This window comes from Eumetopias jubatus, unplaced genomic scaffold, assembly GCF_037043125.1.
Source record: "Eumetopias jubatus isolate StellerSeaLion01/CBP00866 unplaced genomic scaffold, mEumJub1_p1.0 scaffold_7, whole genome shotgun sequence".
In the NCBI taxonomy this organism is placed as follows: Eukaryota; Metazoa; Chordata; class Mammalia; order Carnivora; family Otariidae; genus Eumetopias; species Eumetopias jubatus.
The window spans coordinates 26,447,714-26,464,890 of NW_028274813.1; the positions used below are offsets into that span (position 1 = coordinate 26,447,714).

Consider the following 17,177-nt stretch of genomic DNA (forward strand, 5'->3'; position numbering starts at 1 on the left):
GGTTCCAACCCTTAACCTGCGATCCACACGGGCTGTTTGATGTTGGGGATGAGGGGGGGAGCTGAAGTCAAGGAAAGGACATCCTGTTAACAGCATTGCTGGAAAAAGATCAAGAACCAAGCAGTAGAAAGCAGCTGTGTCTACCTAAGAGGCCTGGACAGCCCACCTCCTTCAATAGAACCTTAGCTTTGTGAGACTAAGGACTGATGTGTGGGGGTAGGGGGTGACCCAGTATCTGTGTCACCCCAGATACTTGAAAGTCTTTATCACAGACAACAGGTGTCATCACTGCATGCTGGGAAAGTAACACCACCTCCCAGCACCTATATATAGCTTTTAGGTTGAGTAGCTCTCAAGTGGGACTTGTCCCATTATGATACCGCCTGGAAACTTCCCAGAATGGCCCACCCTCCCCAGTCACGCAACTCTTGGGCACTCTACCCATGAAGAATCAGCTCATAAAAATCACCTCAGGGAAGCTGTCCTGCTTGCCCCCCATTGTGCTCACACTGGGGTAATGTCCTCCCACACGCAGTGACCTGTAAGGCCCTATGCACATACATAGTGGTATTATGAGCCTTTAAGTGTTGTCCTCTCCTTCTAGATCAGGAGCCCCCTTTGCACAGGAGCAATTACGTTTATTGATGGTAGTACTGATGGCGTCCGTTCTTCATTAGCACTTTTTTATCTGAAAATTCTGTGAGCTAAGATCCCTCCATGTGTTTCATTTAATTCTCTTCTTTACCTTTTGCAATAGCCAATATTATCTCCTGCTTACAAAAGAAGAAATCAAAATGTAGGAAACCCAATGGACTTGTCTGAAGCAACACAGCAAAGCTAAAGATGGTGTTCTCAACCACCCTGGGTCTGGCACGGTTCAAAGCACACAGTAAGGACTACACAGCTCTTTCCATTGAAGGAATAAGATTAAATCACATCAGAAAGACAAATCCAGGTATGACAGTTCCTTCCTCCAACGACCTGAGCTCTCAACTAGGTAGTCACCTTAATTCTTGTGTATTAACTTGTCCATCCCTTTGTAAGCATGTGATGCCCAGAGCCCTGCTCTGAGATATAGGAGAGGTGTGTTAGTCAAATTTCCAACCCTCTGGCAAGTTTCCCATTTAGCTGAAAGAGGAGGAGGAGAAAGAGGTGGAAAAGGACAGGAGAAAAGATAAGAGGGGGAAACACAAACATCCAGAAAACAAAGGCCAGTATCCCAGTGAACTCGGCAAGCAGGCAGAAGGCCCAGAATGCACTCCTCCAAGCACCACAGAGACTGATAAGTTGATGACAGGAGGTGAGCAGGCACCCAGCCAGAAGGAAGCACCTCACAAGCACTGGATCTGTGTGAATACACATAGCATAAATCTTACCATTTTAACCATTTTTAACTGTATGGTTCAGTGGCATCAAGTACATTCATATTGCTACGCAACCATCACCTCCACCCATCTCCAGAATATTTTTCTTTCTTTTTTGTTTTTTAAATATTTTATTTATTTATTTGAGAGAGAGAATGAGATAGAGAGCATGAGAGGGGGGAGGGTCAGAGGTAGAAGCAGACTCCCCGCTGAGCAGGGAGCCCGATGTGGGACTTGATCCCGGGACTCCAGGATCATGACCTGAGCCGAAGGCAGTCGCTTAACCAACTGAGCCACCCAGGCGCCCCAGAATATTTTTCATCTTCCCAAATTGAAACTCTATACCCATCAAACAGTAACTCCCCATTCTTTCCTCCCCTAGTCCCAGGCAACCACCATCCTACTTTCTGTCTCTTATGAATTTGAGTACTTTTTGTACCTGCAGTATAATCAAAATATATTTGCTCTTTGTCCCTGGTTCCTGGCACAGAGCTCTAAAAGCCCTTGGAATCTTGCGAGTGGTAGGAGTGTCTTTTGTTATTTGTAAGGAATCCTTTTCCAGTCACACCTGAATTTATGCTATGGAAGTGACTCAGAGCGAGGACTGTAGATGGCCTTAGGATGGGCTAATCTCCAGAAAATTACATGATTAGAGTTTGGGAACTTTCAGCCTCATCCTCCCCCGACCTCTGAAGAAGGAAGGGGAGCTAGAAATTGAGCTCTATAAACACACATGAGCAAGGAAATTCGGTGAGCTTTCTGGTCAGTGAACGCATCACATCAGTGCTGGGAGAGTGGCATGCCCAGAGAGGCCCCCCACATCTCTTCCGTTTGGCTGTTCCGGAGTTGTATCCTTTATAATAATGAGTAAAGTAAGTTGCCTTACCAGTAAATAAAATGTTTACCTGAGTTCTGTGAGCCATTCTAGCAAATTATAGAACCTGAGTAGGGGTCATGGGAACTGTCAATTTATAACCAGTCAGTGAGAAGTGTGGCTGGCCCCCAAGACTTGCAAATGGCATCTTAAGGGGGGGCAGTGTTGTGGAACTGAGCTCTTAACTTGGGGGTTGGTCTGCATTTAACTCCAAGTAGTCAGTGTCAGAATTAAATCGAATTGTAGGACATTCGGTTGGTGTTAAAGAATTAGAGAATTAGTTGGTGTCAGAAAAAAATACACATCAATACCTCATATAAGTGGAATCATATAGTATCTCTCCTTTTGTGAACTACCTTATTTCACTTAGCATAACGTCTTCAAGGCTGATCCACGTGTAGCATGGGTCAGAATTCCCTTTCCTTTTAAGGCTGAGTAATATTTCATTTTATGTGTATATCACATTTTGTTTCTCCATTCATCTGTAGATAGGCACTTGGGTTGCTTTCTCTTTTACGGCTATTATGAATAAAGTTGCTATAAACATGGGCATACAAATATCTGGTTTAACCTCCTGCTTTCGGTTCTTTTGGGTAAATAGCCAGAAGCAGAATTGCTGGATCATATGGTAATTCTATTTCTAATTTTCTGAGGAACTGCCATACTGTCTTCCATATGACTGCAACATTTTACGTTCCCATCAGCAACACACAAGGGTTCCAATTTCTCCACATCCTTGTCTACACTTGTTTTTCTTCTTTCACAGCCATTCTAATGAGTGTGAGGCCGTATTTCATTGCGTTTTTGATTTGCATTTCCCTGAGGATGAGCATCTTTTCATGTGCTTATTGACCATTTGTATATTTTTTTTGGAGAAATACCTGTTCAAATCCTTTGCTCATTTTTAAATTAGGTGGATTTTTGTATTGTTCAGCTGTTATATATTATATACGTATATATTAATTATATATCCTGGATATCAACCCTTAATAGATATAGGACTTGAAAATATTTTCTCCCATTCCACGAGTTGCCTTCTCACTCTATTGATGGTGTCCTCTGATGCACAGAAGTGTTTTATTTTGATGTAGTCCAATGAATCTTTTTTTCTTTTGTTGCCCATGCTTTCAGTATCACAACCATTGTCATTGGTTGTGACAATGATTGGAAATCATTGTCATCATTACCAAATCCTACATCACTAAGCGTTTTCCCTATGTTTCAGTTTTACCAACACCATTTGTTGAAAAGGCTAGTGATAATCATGTGTCAATGTAGGTTCATCAACTGTAAAAAAAATGTACCACTGTGGTTTAGAGTTTTCTCAACACCATTTGTTGAAAAGACTGGTTATCATGATGTGTCAGTGTAGGTTCAACAACTTTAACAAATCCACCACTCTGGTGGGGGATGTTGACAATGGGGGAGGCTGTGCGTGCTGAGGAGTGGGGGTAAGAAGGGTAGGGAGAAATCTCTGTACCTTCAACTTAATTTTGGTGCAAACCTAAACTGCTCTAAAAAAATACCTTTTTTTTTTTTTTTTTTTTTTAAGGAAAAGGTTTCCATTGGCCTTGGCACTCTTGTTGAAATCATTTGACCACATATGCGAGGGTTTACCTCTGGGCTCTCTATTCCATCAGTCTATATGTTTGTCTTTAGGCCAATACCATACTGTCATGATTACTACAGCTTTGTTATTAGTTTTAAAATCAAGAAGCATGAGACCTCCAACTTTTTGTTCTTTTCCAAAACTGTCTTGGCGATTCAGTGTCCTTTAAATTTCCACATGAATTTTTCTATTTTCCATTTTTCTATGTCTGCAAATAACATCATTGGGATTTTGATGGGGATGGCACTGAATCTGTAGATTGTTTTTGGTAGTATTTCCATCTTAACAATATTAAGTCTTCCAATCCACAAACACAGGATGTCTTTTTCAGGTATGTTTTGTAGTTTTCAGTGTATAAGTCTTTCACCTTTTTGGTTAAATTTATTCCTGGATATTTTGTTTTTGATGCTGCTGTAAATGGAATTGTTTTCTTAATTTCCTTTTGGGATTGTTCATTGTTAGTGTACATAGATACAATTAGGTTAAAGTGTTGCAAATTCAGTTTACAGAAAGGAACTGGTTATTGGGAGTACCCCCAGGGGGAGGACCGAAGGAGAAGGAAAAGGTAAGTAAAAATGCCATGAAATCTCCTACCATTTTGAATGGGGCTTTTTCTTGGTTGGGTGCTTGCCTGGTTGCTGTCTATCTTTGAGTAATCTCCAGAACTCCTACAAAGAAGTTATTTTAGCTGGTTTTTAGTTTACTTAACATTTCTGTGAGGGGCTAGGGTCTGAAGCTTCCTGACCCACCATCTTGCTGATGCACCATCTTCGAGGCCTAAGGCTTATTCCCCAAGCAGTGAGTGTCTTTAAAGAGAGAATTAAGGAGCCAGAGTGGTCAGAGCAGAGAGACAAGGCTGGGAGGGAACAAGAGACAGACTGGATAGAAAGAAATGGACAAGAGTAGGGGTCTTAGCATGCTAACCCAAAGACTTAGACTTGACTCCATGGAATTGCCAGGCACCTGCAACAATGTTGCCAAAGGAACAAAGGCAAGATAGAAGTCAGGCCAGACCAGCCTGAGCCTCCTCCAGGGGCATGAGCTAAAGGTCAAAGAAATAAAAGGAATAGAGCATCAGCACGGTTCCACATCACATTCCACCCAGAGCGTGCCTCCCCACCCCGAGGGTGGGAGTATATTTCAAAAATCTTAAACGAATCCAAATTATGAGCCCCACCCCCAGCCCAGCCTCTTCCCTCAATCTGAAGGGTGAGTGGCTGAGCTCCCAACTGTTTCCCCCAGCACACTGGACCAGCAAACAGGTAATAAAGCTCTCCCGACAAGAACGTGGCTCCAAGCAAGAGGCTACCTTCCCAAGGCCTGCTGTTCCTCTCTTCTAGAGATTTCAAAAACTGATCACTAGTCTCACCTGGGAAGCCAGGTAAAAAGATAGGAGCCTGCGCCCCACCCCTAGAGAGTCCAGTTAAGGAAGTCCACCTGGGGCCCAGGCATCTGTATTTTTACCCAGCCCCTAGGGTGGGGCAAATGATCACCATTTTTGGCTTGGAGCACTGACTGGTCTGGTTTCCTCCCCAGAGCTGCTAGCCTCCGAGCTCATTTCTGTTGGCCTGCGTCTTTGGCGAGGGCTTTCCGACTGACAAAGGAGAACTGAAATTCACTTCCACTTCACTTTCCCCAGAAGTCTCAAACTGAAGTTTTATCTGATCCACAGTTTCAAAAGGATGGAATATAATTAAACACACACACACCTGTGAATTAGTTATCAGCACTTAACAGATTTCATAAGCCAGACACAGAAAGACAAATATTGTATGATTCCGCTTATATGACGTACCTAGCAGAGGCGAATTCATAGAAACAGAGTAGAACAGAGGTAACTAGGGGCTGGAGGAAGGGAGATAGGAGGAGTTATTATTTGACGGGTACACAGTTGTTGAGGGTATATAAAAAGTTTTGGGTATAGATAGTGATAATGCTTACATAACATTGTAAAAGCATTTAATGCCATTGAATTGTACACTTATGAATGGTTAAAATGATATTATGTCTCTTTTACCAGAATAATAATAATAATAATAATAATAATAATAAAAACAGACTTCACCTAAAGATCTAGATCTCTGGTTTCTCCTTAAGGAAAAAAAACGAGCTCTGGCAACACTGGGTCATGCTTTATATACCAACAGTTGGCAGGAGCTGACGCAGCTGCTGTCTTTGGATGGGAAATGGACTCTCACGTTTGTTGTGGCCCCACCACACCCCAATGTCATTTTGACTGTCACATTTGTTAAGACTTGGCTGGCACCCAGGAGCACTTGAAGGTGTGGTCCCAGCCCCACCCCACTGCATGTCAATCACCACTGGCCTCCTCCCCTCCCAGCTCTGGCCTATTCCTGTCTTCCAGTGCATAAGGGGAGGCCGGAAGTGGTCAGCCACGTGGGCAAGCTCTCTGTGTGCTTTAAGTAACAAGAAGAATCACTAGAAGAGAACAAGAGTTTGCCTTCACCTCCCCCAACTTCAATCAGACCTTGAAAGGCCTCTGACATTAGAAAATCCAGAACGATAAGCTTAGACTTTAACACATGACCATGGCAAATGACCATGATTTGGGAACAAGAGTAGGCTGACCACCCACCTCCTGACCCTGCCCCCTGAGTCAGTCTCAGACACCCAGCCTCTCTGGTATTACCACACGATCAGCCGGTCCAGCAAACACCATGCCCTCAAGGCTGGACTCCGTTTCCTAGCACCCATTTTTATCTGCTAGAATCTATTTCCAGGGCGCCTGGGTGGCTCAGTTGGTTAAGCGACTGCCTTCGGCTCAGGTCATGATCCTGGAGTCCCGGGATCCAGTCCCACATCGGGCTCCCTGCTCAGCAGGGAGTCTGCTTCTCCCTCTGACCCTCTTCCCTCTCGTGCTCTCTATCTCTCATTCTCTCTCTCTCAAATAAATAAATAAAATCTTAAAAAAAAAAAAAGAATCTATTTCCAAACGCTTAAATATGATGTGGTTCAGGACATGCTCCTCCAAATTATGGCACCCAGAATATTTTAAGCTGAGGGAGTTTCAGAAAAGAGCAGATGGGGAAAGTCACTCTGACCTCCTCCTGCTCGCTCTTCTTCCCTGAAACAGACCTTAAACCTTCCTGTAAGAGGTACTCCTCCCATACCTGGAGCAAAGGACCTCTGAAGACAAAAGGATACCAAGGGGGCGCCTGGGTGGCTCAGTCGTTAAGCGTCTGCCTTCGGCTCAGGTCATGACCCCAGGGTCCTGGGATCGAGTCCCGCATCAGGCTCCCTGCTGGGCGGGAAGCCTGCTTCTCCCTCTCCCACTCCCCTGCTTGTGTTCCCTCTCTCGCTGTCTCCCTGTCAAATAAATAAATAAAATCTTAGGAAAAAAAAAAAAGATACCAAGGAGAATCATAACAAACAGGCCTTGCTCAGTTTCCTCAGTTCGCTACACTAATTTCATACTCCTAACCTGTCATGGTCCTCCACGATGGTGCCCTTTTCATCAAATCTAGCCTAAAAGCACACAGGTCTAAGTGTTTCTTCATTTCCTTAGGAAGGTTCCCATAATCATGTAATATTATATAAACTTGGATGATTTTCTCCTGATAACCTGTCTTCATCCGTTTAATTTTTAAACCCAACTAAGGCCCCTAAGAGGGTCAAGGAAAACTACCCCCCCCTTCACCTGCCAAATAGCATCACTGTTCTAGATCTGCACTGTCTAACCTGTCTATTGAACACATCTCACCATTCCTGGGAAATGTGGCGACGCTGTAATTGTCAAATACATGCCAATTTTCAAAGACTCAGTATGAAAAAAAAGAATGGAAAATAGCTTATTAGTGATTTTATTATACTGATTACATGCTGAAAGACTATTTTGGATTTTTCAGGTTAAATAAAATATACTAGTAAAACTAGTTTCATCTGCTCTTTTTAAAAAATTTACATTTCACCTGTTTTTAATGTAGCTAGTAGGAAATTTAGTTGTACATGTGGCTTGCCTTATGTTTCTATTGGGTGGTGCTATTTCTGAAAGCCCAAACAGCATGGCCACTACACACCGGATTCTGTAAGATGACTGCACTAGACAGGTAAGTCCACCCTTATCCACAGGGGATATATTCCAAGACCCCCACAGGATGCCTGAAACTGCAGATGGTACTGAACCCTGTCTGTATTACATGTTTCTCTATACCTACCTACCTACGATCAAGTTCAATTTGTAAATTAGGCACAGTAAGAGATTAGCAATAACTTGTAATAAAATAGAACCACTGTAACAATATACTGTAATAAAAGTTATGTGAATGTCACCTCTCTCTCAAACCAGCTTATTGTACCATGCTCACCCTTTTTACGATGATGTTCAAAAATAACACAGCTATGTGATAAGATGAAGCAAGGGGAATGATGTGGCATTGTGACATCGTGTTAGGCTATGGATGACCCTCTTAGAGGTTAGGAGGACCATCCGTTTCCAGGCTGACTGCAGGGGATTAAAACCATGGAAAGTGAAACCGGGGTAAGGGGAGACTCCTATATTTTCATAACTTGAAAAGCAAACATTCTCTCCTACTCTCTTTCTGGTAGGCAGTGGGCTCTCAGCTGCCCAGGGGCCCTTGAGGAAGTCCCTCCCCACCCTGGTGCTGTAGGCTCCTCATAGGGGCTGGAACTGACTTGGTCCCTTCAAGCTCCCACATCTCTCCCATCCAGTGCCACCAAGCTATCACCAGACTCTAAGACAGGGCTTTCTGCCAATCCTTCCACTATAACATCGTCCACATCACTCAAAAGCCCACATGGGCCATTTCCCTGGAAGCCATACAGCAAGTATTGCCAAGTGTCAGGCTGTCACCACCTGTGCAACTGGCCAGAGACAAAGGGAAGAGGCTCTGTTGCAATTCTAAGACTCCTTCCCTCTCTCACCCCAGCTGAGGACTCACTGGTTTCTTCTTCCCAAAGACCGGAGCCCCACCTTCTTGTGACTCTTGCTAGGCTCAAAGAGGCAGAATCTGCCCTTTAGCAGTTCACAACACCCTGGGTGGGGAGACGGTACTAACGCCAGGCACTTCAAAACAAGACAGATACAGAGGTTCTCAGATTCTGGAGAAAACTGCTGGATACTTTATCACCACCACCAACCAGACACAGGGGCAAAATTCCAAACTCACAATCTGCCCTCCCCCTTTTTGAAAATATATGCTTTAGGGGCGCCTGCGTGGCTCAGTCAGTAAGCGTCCAACTCTTGATCTCAGCTCAGGTCGTGATCTCAGGGTCGTGAGTTCAAGCCCTGCCTTGGACTCCACACCCAGCGTGGAGTCTACTTTTAAAAAACCAAAACCAATTAACTAATGGACAAAATTTAAAAATTAATTTAAAAATTTAATTCTAAAATAAAAAATAATACGCTTTATCCACATGACAACTCAGTATTGGCTTATTGACATGGGCTTTTGGAGGTGGAGTTGTATTCAAATCTCCCTTCTACCGCTTAGTAGCTGTAGGACCCTGGATAAGTTTGCTACATTTATCTGGGTCTCAATTTCCTCCCCCATAACAACAGGGACAATTCCACCTACCCCACAGAGTTGAAAAATTAAGTAATAGGTAAGAAAGTGCCTTGCACATAATAGGTGTGTGATAGATACTAGCTTCCTTCCCCTTCAATTTTTCTAAGCAATTGGGCAAAGAAGATACTAAAAATCTCGTGGAGAACTGAAAATAAATCCTTTATACGCTGATCTAGGCTTTTGTTTATTTGTTTGTTTATCGGAATCCTAGTGCCTGGTACAATTTTAAAATCTGGTACGGGAACTCTGCAAAGGCAGGGATTATCTCTGTAGCCCTAGCCCAATGCCTGGCAAATGGGAGGCACTAGGTGAATGCTTGTTGAATGAATGAATGAATGAATGACGAATTTGATGCAAGCAGGGCTGGTGCACGTGTGGAGTACGTAAGAGGCATAGAAGAAGGAGGTCAGAATTATCAGACTACAGAGTTTAGCCGATCAGTGTGAGGTTTGTAGGCCAAGAAGAATTATTCTGTGGAACAGCATTTGCAGTCTGTTTAGACAGCTCTGGGGAGCCTTTTTTCCTAAGCGGCAAAGCTCTTTATACTCTACTCTAATACTATCTCTCCTCCATTCAGCTGTGCCTTACTCAGAAAGAAAGGTTAAAACGCATGCCAAGAATGAAACATAGATATTCATCCTGACGGTGAGGAAGCATTACCAATTCAGTTTTTCCACACATTTTTTTCTAGCGTTAAGACGAAAAGATCAAACTGAATAGATGGCTCCGTGATACAAATATATGCTGTCAGAGTGTTTTTAAATGTAAAATTCTTAGCATTTCCTGACCTTGGTGGGGAGTGGGGGTGGGGAATGAGTAAACAGTCTTATTAAACTTTAAAAGATTTATCTGGTGTCAAGTTCCCTCACAGGTGTGTAAGGAGGGGTCTGAAAACCTATTCGTTTATGCTTTATGGTTTACAGAAACATTATGGATTCTCGGATCTTACCAGGCCACCCGTGGGGCTTCTCCCACGTAGCGATCCTGCTCTCCCCAAAACAATGGGATCGAGATTGCACTGAATCCCGTTCCGCTGCTCATAGGGAGATTTAACCCTTGGGAAGTGAGAAAGGTCCTGCCCTTCACCTCCCAGCTTTACCCTCCTATAAGGGAAAAAGTAAGAACTAAGGGTTACTGGTCATGTGTTAAATAAAATAAAATGAAAACAACTGCCGGTGCTTGGGAAGAAGTGGGACCTGGAGGCAGTGGTCTAGATAGAGAAGGACCCCATAAACACTTGCTTCAAATATTTGGAGAAGGCCGTCATAATGATGACAGAACAGAAGGCAAGCTGAGGACAAAGCAGAAGTTGATACCCCACAACACCCCTCCCCCCATGGGATCTATGTGACATTCCTCAGGCACTCCTGGCTGCCCCAAAGGAAAAACAAATAGTTAACTTATAGCGATCACAATCCTACAAGACAGGAGTCTCCCTCAGTTTACAAATGTCTTAGCAATCTACCGTGTAGCAATCTACAAGAACAAAGCAGTCCTACAATAACCTAGCTTCCATTTCCCTATCTGGGAAATAGATACAATTAAATGCCCTTATAACCTGCAGCCCATTGACAGATAATTGAAGTGGGCAGAGTGTAATGTTCCTCCAGGAAGTTCCCAACTATCTTAATGTTAATGTCTTACTAGTGGGGTAAACAACCTTAACTTGACAATGGCAAGGCGTCTGGTATCCTGTGAGTCTTCTTTAACATACAAAAATCCTTTTGAAACCTCCCTTTCCCTTACCTCCCCCAACTCCATAGTATATAATCAGCCACCCCTCACAACCCCGGGGCAGCAGCTCTTTCTGCCCACGGGTTCTGTCCCCATGCTTTCATAAACTACCATTCTGCACCAAAGTCATCTCAAGAATTCTTTCTTAGTCGTCGGCTCCGGACCCTGCCCCACTGAACCTCACCTATATTCCAAAATCCCATCAATAACATGCCCAACGTTTGGGTCATAACCTCACTGAGATGCAAAGAATAGATCCTCCTTCCAAAAAGAAAGAAAGAAAAGGGATTGAGATAGGAGCTTTCTACGCCTTTCCAAAAAGGTTTCTAGGCCTTGGAAATACAGCGAGAGATTTCTACTCCATCCTGCTAGGCTTGGCTCTAATCCCCAGGGAAGCAGTTTGGCCCAGAGCACTGTTTCCACTGTCCTCACTTCAGCTGTGTATAAAAGAAGGTAAGCACGGGGCCAAACACCCCCAAGCCAGCACTCCGTGATTCTACGTTAGTACAGAAGATACAGCACTCTAGGAAAGCTGGTGAGTCAGGCTAAAAATATCCATCAAATTCTGACAATCCCAGAATAATCTGATGCCCATGGGCTGCTCCCTGAGAAAGAATAGCTTTCCTGAAATCACAGGTCTAAGCCAGTGGACTTGGTGTGGGAAACAAAGGCAGAAGAAAAATTATTAAATTTCCTCACTACCTACAGCCCATTGACAAGTCCTTGAAACAGGCAGAGTGACATTCCTCTAGGGACTCAGCTGCCTCAATGTTAATACTTTGCTAAAGCCAAAAGGCAATTCTAGTCTGACCCCCCCCCCCTTCCCCCAGGATCCTGTAAGTCTACTTTAACGTATTAAAAATTCCTTTGGAAACTTCCTTTATCTCTAACCCCCCCCCAAGATACATGTTGGCAATCATCCCCCAAGCATATGGCCCACCAATATACATCTGAGGGGTCTCATGACTAAGGTTTTATTAGACAGTAATAAATGACCTTTTCCCAACAATAGCCAGCGCTCTCAAGGTCCTAGAAACCTTGCTTCCAAAATTCTTTAGTGACTTAACGCTACCCCTAACCCCCTCCCAACTTGAAAGTATATAACGGGCCACTCCTCATGACCCCATTGCCGCTCCTTCTACCCACAGGTCCTGTCCCCGGGCTTTCATAAAATCACCTTTTTGCACCAAAGACGTCTCAAGAATTCTTTCTTGGCCGTTGGCTTCGAACCCTAATAACGTCTTTCCTATATCAGACTGACGGGGTCAGGAAGGAGATCATAAACCCGAGGACATTCCAGAAGCATGCTTTCTGCTGGGGGAGGAGAAACTGTCGGTGAAGGAAAAGGTCTCCTTCTGTTCCCCTAACCTCTCTTACAGAACCATCCAGTCACAATCCCTCACTCCCGCCCAGCCATGAAGTCACCCAGGGTCACAAACACTGCTGAGGTCAGAAAACCACAGGCTCCCACACACTCAGGTGCCCTCAGGTACAACCCAACACAGTGAGCCTCACAATGATATGATGCCCATTCCTCTGAACACCCGCCAACTCCTCGACCCACCTGATTGCCAAAGACAGCTATGGAGCAGGCCGTTGAGACCTCATTAGCCCCGAACCAGACAGAAGCAATGCGGGAGGGCATGCCCAGGATGAAGACCTGGGCCACAGAGCAGATGATCTGGCCTAGGACGGTGACTGGGAAGAGATGTGGCTTCGGGCTCCCCAACTTCACCCAGGCCCCCAGGCAGTTGAGAGCAGAGCCAGTGAGGGCGATGGTGCGCAGGCCGAATTTCTCCAGCAGCCAGGCAACCGGCAGGATGAGAGGGATGTAGGTCAGCATGTAACACATGGACAGCCAGTCGATGGCAAAGGCACTGACCCCGTAGAAGTTCATGAAGATGTTATTGATGGAGCCGTACTGGATCCACTGGAAGGCATTGCACATGGAGTAGCAGCTAAAGAGCAGGACCACCACCCAGCGGCGCTTGCTCACCTTGACCACGCTAAGGTCCTCGGGGCACGAGCTACTGGGGTGGGCCAAGCCACCGGGTTGGGCCAAGCCACCGGGTTGGGCCAAGGTACTGGGGTGGGCCGGACTGCTTGGGTGGGCCGACACGCTGGGGTGAATGGAGAAGCTGGGGTGGGCCGACACGCTCGGGTGGGCCGACACGCTGAGGTGAATGGAGACGCTGGGGTGGGCCGACACGCTCGGGTGGGCTGACACGCTGGGGTGAATGGAGACGCTGGGGTGGGCCGAGGTGCTGGGGTCCGCGCGCAGGGCAGGCTCCTGCGCTGGGCTGCCATCGTGCTCCTGTTGGTTGGGCTCTTCATTCACCATGACCACAGCCTCTCCTGGAGCCCGAGACAGGTGCTGAGGACCCCGGCAGTCTTAAGGGACAGTGGCCTCGGCGGCTCCCTTAGAGCTGACAGGGCACTTGCCCAGGCCCACCCCAGAAGACACGGAGACCCGAGCCTGCGTAAAAACTGCGAGACGAAATCCCTTCACTCACCCCCAAGCTTCTGTTCCCACTTTTCCTTGGTGTCTTTTGCCACCGACTGCTGTCCACTAGGCCGGCCGCAGACACCTCAGCCCGGTGCTGGCTACGGGTGCCTTGAGTCCTTCCCAGGGGTTCAGGCCAAGTTCAGTCCCTCGGTCCTGGAGAAAAGTTCGTGCCTCGCACGGAGCCTCTAGGTGGGACTCGGTTCCGCTCCGGGGTGGCTTGGGGCCCCGCCCCCCGGGCGCACGTGACCGCCCCACCCCCGTCCAGCCGGGCTTCCCCCACCCTCCTGCTCCCCCCTTCCCTCCCGCCTTCTCGAGCCCGGCTGGTCTGGCTGCGCAGTTGTTTCGCCACAGCTTGCGGGGTGCATTCCTCCCCCACGCCCCGGGTGCCATGGAAACCGCCGGGTTAACCCCCACCCTCCGCGCTGCCCCTCAGATTCATTTGCCTCTCCCAGGGGACCCCGCAGGAAAAAAATCCCCTAAATTCTGCCGAGGTAATCCCACAGATGGCGTCTCCTCGGTGCGGGTCCCCATCCCCTGCTCGTGGGCACCGATGCCCGGCGCCTCCAGAGTGCTCTGGGGAAATTCAAGAGGGCTTCCCGACTTTTTACCAATTGGCTGAGCCCCCAGATCCTTGTTGAACTTTCGGTATAAAGAGATTTGTAGATTTTTCGGTCTGGTTGCGCTCCTCGGGTAAACGCGAATTGCGGAAACTCGTTTTGCTCGTTGCTTTGCCTGCGGACGTGGTCATTTAATGGGGAACTCAGATGTGAACCTGTGACGCAGGCCTCTTCTTTCCTGTCGGTCCCTGGGCAGCTTCCTAGGCGAGCACCTGCGGGTGGAGCGCAGCCTCCAGGAGTTTGGAGAGTCTTTAGTGGCGGCGTTGTGGGATGGAATACCCGGCGCTATGTGGTGTTTAAGTAGCCCTGGGCTGCCACCTGTTGATCCCAGCCCCATTACAGAGGGTAATCCCTCAAGTCATTGCCTCCAGAGTGTCAGGCCTGCAGGGCAGAAATGCCTGTTCGCAGCGTCCGTTTCAGCCCCAGAGAGGGAAGAGGGATAAGAGCCGAGATTCTCCCTGGGTTCAAACACCAGCCTAGCTACTCCCAGGTGTGTGATGTAAATTAAGATACTCCACCTCTCTGCCTCGGTTTCTTCATCCATAAAATAGGGATGGCGAAATCATAAGTACCCACCTCACAGTGTCGTCTTGAAGCTTGAATGATGTAGGACATGAACGTGCTTTGAAAATTCCTGGCAGATGGTAAGCCTTCCATGAGTGTTGGCTATCCTGATAATTCAAAGGCTAACATTTGTTGTTTCGTGCCAAACATGTTTACTACATTATGTCATTAAAGCATCACGAGAAATCTATGATGTAGGTACTATGGCTTGCCTGCATTTAAGATCAGAAGACTAAGGCTCAAAAAGTGAAGTGACTTCTTAAGATCCCAGCTGGCTTGAAGAGCCATGGTTCCCTGGCAAGTCTGTATTCATTCAAGCTACAGCCTAGCTGCTCAAATGCTGTCTAGGGACAGCAGTGTGGGCATGCCCCTGGGAGCTCCTTACAAGGGCAGAAGCCTAGCTTACCTGGACCTCCTGAATTAGAGGCTATATTTTAGAAGATCTCCAGGTGATCTGTTTGTTTGCACATAAAAGTTTGAGAACCACTGGGTGCCACTGCTTTCCTTTTGTTTTCTTTTTAAATTTTCAAACAAAAAATGAATTTAAAGCCCCGGGCAGTGGTTCTCAACTTGGGTTGAACGTTAGAATCACACGGGGAACTCAACATTCCCAGTACCTTGGCCACAACCCAAATCAGGTTCGTTAAGAGTGGATCCCTGGCATCTGCCCATTTAAAGCTCCCCAGGTGGGGCGCCTGGGTGGCTCAGTCTTTAGGCGTCTGCCTTCGGCTTGGGTCATGATCCCGGGGTCCTGGGTCATGATCCCGGGGTCCTGGGAATCAAGCCCCATATCGGGCTCTGAGCCTGCTTCTCCCTCGCCCACTCCCCCTGCTTGTGTTCCCTCTCTCGCTGTATCTCTCTCTGTCAAATAAATAAATAAAATCTTTAAAAAAAAAAAAATCTCCCCAGGTGACCTCAGCAGGGAGCCAAGTTTGAGCACCCCTGTGGGGCCTGAGCCCCTGGTTCCCAGGAGGAGGAACACTGGAGGCATCCACTTTTTGGCAGAAATTATGGGGCCTTGGATTATAATGGAATGTTTGGAGAGAAAACTCATACCCACGAAGAATCTCTACACTAATTTAACAATCCCCATTCTCAAAATTCCAGCAGTGTTTCCCATCGTTCTCCAAGGAGCACAGAACCTCCATTCTCTTGGAAGGCCTTCTAAGACTTCTCACTGCTGCTTATTCCTAGATCATCATGGACCTCTCTCCAACTCTTCACAATGCATTCTTTTTTAAAAGAAAGAAAGGGCGCCTGGGTGGCTCAGTTGGTTAAGCGACTGCCTTTGGTTTAGGTCATGATCCTGGAGTCCCGGGATCGAGAGTCTGCTTCTCCCTCTGACCCTCCCCCCTCTCATGTGCGCTCTCTCTCTCTCTCTCTCTCACTCTCAAATAAATGAATAAATAAAATCTTAAAAAAAAAGAAAGAGAAAATAAAGAAATTTATTAATTTTTTAAAGTAATCTCTACACCCAGTGTGGGGCTTGAACTCAAGATCAAGATCAGATGCTCTACTGACTGAGCCAGCCACGTGCCCCTTTACAATGTATTCTTAACTGCATCTCACAGATATGGAAACTGAGGCCCAGAGAGTTGGAGCCTGTAACTCAGAGCCCCACAGCTACTTAGCATCAAAACAAGCAACAATATGGTTCTGTGAGCTCCCCTCCACCCAGCACACCTCCTCTCCCCCACTGTGTGCTCCTCTGGGGTAACAAATGCTTCAGTTTGGTGACAAATCCCAAGTGGTCTAACCTGCCATTCCAGCGATATTTGGGGTTGCCTTTTGTGGTAGAGTGAGTTGGATCTAAGGATCTAACGTGAGGTCTGGATTCAGCTTACTAACCTCTCTATCCTTCAGTTTCTGGTCTATAAAATGAGGATTAAAAATATCTGCAAAATTGTTTTCAGTAATAATAATCTGGGAGCCACCACAGTAGTGCTGTCTCTTGGCTGATTCCCTCCAGGGATGGACAGCTATATAAATGTTGGGTAGATAGTACATAAAGAGAAATATTCTGTGTTCATCCATTGCAAAAACATTTACTGAGCAGCTTACCACGAGTTACATCTGTCTATCGATAGATAGATATGTCCTATCTATAGGTACACCTTGAATGGGAAGGAGAAATACATTTTAGAGATTGCTTCCTGAAGGGGGGCCCTGGTTCCTTGTTCTATCCCAACTGATTCCCCAGGGAGCTTGAGGGACCCTCTGGCATTGAACTCAAGCTTTCCTCGCCTTCAGCAGAATAGCAGCAAAGTCTGCCCTCTAGAGGCGAACAACTACTCCCGGCAACAAAAGCAGGACTTGAAGTCACAATGTCCCACCGGATAAGCGGGGGCTGCAGATGTGTGAGG

At 46.3% G+C, this 17,177-nt stretch overlaps 1 protein-coding gene across 1 annotated transcript in view; it reads right to left on the bottom strand.

Moving 5' to 3' along the window:
• The window catches only part of FLVCR2 (FLVCR choline and putative heme transporter 2), a 51,767-nt gene extending 37,915 nt beyond the window's left edge, over nucleotides 1-13,852 (bottom strand). The window contains exon 1 of the mRNA XM_028097679.2: nucleotides 12,692-13,852. Coding sequence (XP_027953480.2) covers nucleotides 12,692-13,468 — 777 coding nt within the window. The 5' untranslated portion in view covers nucleotides 13,469-13,852. The remainder of the gene's footprint in view (nucleotides 1-12,691) is intronic.
• Between the last annotated feature and the right edge of the window lie 3,325 nt (nucleotides 13,853-17,177).